The sequence below is a fragment of the Coccinella septempunctata genome, chromosome 6, assembly GCF_907165205.1.
Source record: "Coccinella septempunctata chromosome 6, icCocSept1.1, whole genome shotgun sequence".
Classification (NCBI taxonomy): domain Eukaryota; kingdom Metazoa; phylum Arthropoda; class Insecta; order Coleoptera; family Coccinellidae; genus Coccinella; species Coccinella septempunctata.
In genome coordinates, this window is record NC_058194.1 from 4,465,525 (window position 1) to 4,471,287 (window position 5,763).

Consider the following 5,763-nt stretch of genomic DNA (forward strand, 5'->3'; position numbering starts at 1 on the left):
CTTCTAGAAAGGGATTCTCGATAAAAAAGTATGAAATTCCGTTGATACACGTTTACGTCGAATTTATCAAATCCTCTATCGAGAAGAAATCGGCTTAGTTTTGCATACGATCAATCTCAGAGTCGGAGTGATTTCCCTCGCGACAAACATATTGTCCAACGCGTCGAATGTGGGCGACACCCACTTCAAGACACCACCACCGAAAATTATTTTAAACAGATATCTATTAACAAAGGTACATAACGTTCATAAAATTACAAAATCCGACAATAGATGGTACATTCATCGAATTGATAATTTATTGATTTATAATTTTTCCAACAGATCAAGAGACGGTAGCATTTATACTAATTTATTCTGTTGAAGTATTTTCCGAAAGTTACAATAGTTAATTATAGATTAAATAATGTATGGAAAAAAGGTAGAATTTTGAGAAAATGTGAAGAGCCTCGTTCCTATTTAATACAAGATGGTAATAAAGTACGTCGTAGGACTAGGGAACATATAATGTGGTCTTTGCCGATGATTTGAAAATTTTCCGCAGGATAATGAGTTCAGGTGATTGCGAGGGGCTTCAGGAGGATTTAGAGCGGTTGTATCATTGGTGTGTTGTTAACAAGCTCAGCCTAAATATTTCTAAATGTAGCGTCATGTCTTTCACGAGGAGTAAGCAACCTGTTGTGTTCCCCTACACAGTGTGCGGTAATTTGTTGGCGAGAGTATCTGAGGTTAGGGATTTGGGTGTGATCTTTGATAGTAGACTCACTTTCATCCCGCACGTTGATCAGTTAGTGCTTTCTGTCTCGAAGGTTTATGGTTTCATAATACGCAACTGCAGATATTTTACTCACACATCAACCTTTTTGTGCCTTTTCAATGCATTAATAAGAAGCAGGTTGGACTATGGCTCTGTAGCTTGGAATCCCATCTACAATTGTCACAGACAGCGCATTGAATCAATTCAGAAGCGTTTCCTGAAGTACCTTGTTTGGAGGGAGGATGGTGTCTACCCAGTGAGAGGTTCAGAGTATGGCTTGCTTTTGAACAGATTTGGAGTCTCCTCTTTGGAGGTTAGACGAAAAGTACTGGCGGTGAAATTTTTGTACAATGTAGTGAATGACATAACGGATTGTCCATCGTTACTAGCTATGGTCAACTTCATAGTGAGAAGGCAGAATTCGAGATCACAAGAACTTTTTTACTTGCGTACTCCCAGGACCAATCTTCTCCTGCAATCTCCGATTGAGTTTATGTGCCGGACCTTCAATACGATCTCTGCGGTTTGTGATATTAATTTTGACACTTTACCATGTATTATTGAAGTACTTTTATGCAGTTTGGAGTGTGAACAGTAGACTGAGTTTTCTTTGTTACCATCGAGTGGTGTAATGATCGGTTGTGAGTTTTTTTTTTTTTTCTGGGTTCAGTTCATATTGCTTTGATGTTCAATTTTTATTCATTTCCTGTAATTGGGTTCTTCCTGTAGGAAATAAATGGCTTATTATTATTATTATTATTATTATATAATTTTAGATAATCATAGAAATAGTTTTAATGAAAATTCAGGGAATAAAAACGGCAATACTGATGATCTTGATGTTGACCGATATCATTTGAGAGATAGAACATTGATTAAGAAGCCAAGTAGGTTAGGAATTGTATCATAGTTTAGCGAATCTATTTTGTTCTCAGTATGGCTGATGGTATTATAATGTATTATAAATATGTATTTATATTGTTGATATGATGGTGCATTTTAGTGAAGTGATGAAGAGTGTAAACCAACTTGGGAGGGAGGATGTAGGGTTATTGAGCAACACATTATTTATGAAAATGTATGTTTGGTTGCCAGTTGCTCAGTGGCGTAAATCCCCACTCCCATATTGGGGGTATGAGACCGGCCGTTGGTCAGTCGATGGACAGCGTAACGAGCGTAATGAATGTATCATCATAAAACCGAAATAAAGAGTTCAAAAGTAAAGCGTGGCCTTTTAAAATACTGGTTTCATTACACCCTAATAAAGAGACAGGAACGTTACAATATAACGTCGGATTCCCAATGGAAAGAGTAGCTATCGAAATCGCTGGCCCCTTTCCCGAAACAGACCATGGAAACAAGTTCATTTTGGTAGCGACGGACTATTTCACAAAATGGGTGGAAGCCTATGGTATTCCTAATCAAGAAGCAAGTATGGTAGCTGATAAATTGGACAAAGAATTCTTCTGCAGATTTGAAATACCTCTTGAGCTGAATTGTGATCAAGGCCGAAATTTTGAATCGAAGTTATTCCTAGAAGTATGCAGGAAATTGAGGATTCACAAAACAAGTACTACACCTCTTCATCCACAATCAGGAGGCATGGTCGAACGAATGAATTGGACCATGGAAAAACATCTAGCCAAAGTAATTTCTGATCACAAGCGGGATTGGGATAAATATTTACATCTATTCACTATGACATATAGATCTTCGGTTCAAGAATCTACCAAGGAAACTCCATCCAGTATAATGTTCGGCCGAGATATAAGGCTGCCTTGCGACATAGAATTTGGATGTAAGCCTGGAAAAGACGTAGCTGGGAAGGACTACGTTAGTAAATTAAGGAACAAGCTGGATGATATTGATGACAAGTTGCGAAATCAAATGCAGCAAGCAAGTGTCAGAATGGAAATGCGCTAGTACATCAAGGCTATTGAAGGTGAGTGCACTGCTGGAGACCTAGTGTGGTTACATAATCCACAAAGAAGGAACGGTTTTTCACCAGAACTGCAGAGAATGTGGGAGGGACCGTATGAAGTTATCAAGACAATAAATGATGTAGTTTACCGAGTAAGGAAGCTCTCCAGAGGAAAACCGAAGTTTGTCCATTTCAACCGATTAGCCTCGTACGCGCAAGACGAAGAAGTACGTCTTTTGGAACCTCCGATGCAAGGTAGTAGCGATTTCCAGAGGTTTATAGATTGCTATGGTGAGACACGCGTTACACGGTTCGGCGTCACACAGGAAGTACATCAAGACCTCTTTACCGTGTCTGAGGAATACTCCCTCGCTCATTGTGTAACGAAGGACCTTCGTATGAGCAAAGGAATAGCAAGAGTATTCAGAAATAAATTTGGACGTCAGGAAGAACTATTGCGACAGCAGCCAAGAATCGGAAATTGAAGTTTGAAGGTGGGTTCATTTATCACCTAGTCAGCAAGCAACATTCCCATCAGAAGCCCACCTATGAGAATCTATGGACGGCACTGCATAGCTTGAAAGAAGACATTCAACGCTTTCTAGTTAGGAAAGAAGCTGTTCCAAGCTCGGTTGTGGACTGGATCAGCTGAATTGGTGGGTTGTGCGAAGCATGCGGGAGGTGGTATTTCAGGAGACCGGTATACGGATCCTAGTATGCAATTTCAAGCCGAAGCAAACCAAGGAGCCTAGAATAACTGTGGAGTGCTACTTCCATCCGAATGGCTACTGTAGGAATGGTGATGAGTGCAGGTTCGCCACGGTCCTCGGACAAATTTACGAAATCTGTTTTGGTACAGAACAAGCTTAAGGAGGAGACAGCGTATCCAGTCCGGCCCTTGCAGTCGGAGAAGGATCGTTGCTGCTTTATTCTGGAACGAACGCGAAGGCACGGGAATGTTTCCGGCGCCTATATAATCCCAGCGGAGGAACAGGTAGTTAAGTACAGTTATAGTTCACAGTGCAAGCGACTAGTGGAAATAAATACGAGTGGAAATAAATAGTAGTGACATAGTAAGTTTGTGAGTTATAAGTATATTAAGTGTGAATAAATATTATAATTTTAATCAATCGGATGTTTTAATCAAACGAAGAAAACAATACAATATCTAATGTGTCTCAAGATTAAAATTTTTACGGGATATAGAATAGGTCCTTTCGTCTGTTTCTCAGTGTAGCGTAATCTACAATGCACTTTAAATTAACTTATTTCTGGTGTTATTGCGCAAACGAATGAAAAAAGCGTTGACGTTAGGTTGTCACGCTCATAGACTAATAATTCGAATTTGAAATATGGTTACGTTTTTAACAAGATGTGTTACGCAAACTTCAATCGTATCCATTACGAAGTAGATTACTGTGACGTCCGTGACGTTAATATCAAATTTTGCATTTCACACCACAGAACACCTTCAGACTAGGTGTATATAAACTACACCTCCTCTACACTGGTGTAAATCCAACCAGCAAACGAATACTAAAATCGAGTGTAAATTACACCGAGTGTAAAAAAGTGCTACACTTTTTATGCAAACGAAAGGACCTATCATCTTTTGCCGGAAAAGCTTTCTCATCGTTAAAAATAATGCAATATGTCGGCGAATCAGAAAGTCGAGTTATTAGGAGCTCCGCGTTTGGAGTGTTTTGAGTGCGATAGTTGCAAGAAAACAATCGTTATAAATATCGTACAATGTACAAATTGTGCTAAAACATACCATCCAGGTTGTGGAGCAAAAATTAAAAAATATTGTGGACTTGAACTTATGTTAAATGAAGTGAAGACTAATGGAAATACAACACCCACTTCCATTTCTTCCGTGAATTCTACGTCTGCTATTACAAGGATGAAAACCTTCTTGTTCTTGTGTTAGGGATTTTAATATTTCAATATTGTCTGATAACAATGCAAAAAGTGTCTTAATTAATGATTTCATGATGTTATGTGATATGTCGATTTCTACTGAACGGGGTGAGCAAAATTGGTGATACCTGAATTTTAACCTTTTAACCCAAAGAGATAGAAAAAAACGGCACATTACGATCGTTTTTTTTTTTCTATAAACTTTATTTTCTTTTGTTTTCGAGTTATAGGCCAGAATTGAAATTTGGGCGATTTCATCTCTAGTCATTATTTACGTTTCTGTTTTTGCTAGGATGATGAAATGAAAACATTAAACAGACTCTTTTTCGATAGCAATTCAGTGGCGTACTATTATTTTTTTCAACAGGTTCATTTGGAGAGCTATAACATAAAGTTTTGTTTTTTCTTATGAAAACAGTAGTTTGAAATCATCGTATACCAATCGTTACGATCTAAACTTGTTGCCAAATATGGGCTTACTTTATTCACAAGAAGACCAGCCTTAATCATGCACTCATTATTCCGTAAGGGAGCAGATATATACTCTTGCCTTGAATTACAAGTGAATCTACACAAAACGATATTCTTTTTAAGATCATCGCTAATATGGAGAACAATAATTTAGTTCAGCTGGATGATATTTCTTTGCTGAAATTCAAAATTTCCATGTTACAGCACAGAGTATTGGAACGAGATCCAACGACTGAAGAACTAAATAAACTTGAATTAAACTAAAACTTACATATAAGCGGGATATATCTATTATACCGATATTGATAACACGCGTTCTAGACTACGACAAAAAGTGGAGCCAAATCGTTGGAAGGAATCCACTTGTACGCATGGGCCAATGAAAAATTCGAAAATGAAAATCCAGATATTGGTTAGGTTGTTTTCATCTTTGACGTTGGATGATTGAATGAATTCGATTGATGATTTATTTGAAACTCTTGTACAAATTTTGAGAAGAAATTTATATGAGGCGACAGTTAATGAATATTGAATTCATCGAGAATGTATCCGTTTTATTCAACTTTCAGATGAATCAAAGAAAAAAGATCAAACCAAATAAGTGCATAAAAACTATTCATCCTATTACAGGTCCTTCCGTTTGCATGAGAAGTGTAGCACTTTTCTACACTCGATTTGATTTACACCAGTTTAG

At 37.7% G+C, this 5,763-nt stretch overlaps 1 protein-coding gene across 1 annotated transcript; it reads left to right on the forward strand.

Annotated features, from left to right (window-relative positions):
• Positions 1-548: 548 nt before the first annotated feature.
• On the forward strand, positions 549-1,355 carry LOC123315894. The gene has a single exon (XM_044901796.1). It carries the CDS (start codon positions 549-551, stop codon positions 1,353-1,355), a length of 807 nt encoding a protein of 268 aa, XP_044757731.1.
• Positions 1,356-5,763: the final 4,408 nt, after the last annotated feature.

Bases quoted from the DNA above. Each gene is read 5' to 3' on its own strand.
- LOC123315894 (XM_044901796.1), top strand. From the start codon at position 549: ATGAGTTCAGGTGATTGCGAGGGGCTTCAGGAGGATTTAGAGCGGTTG.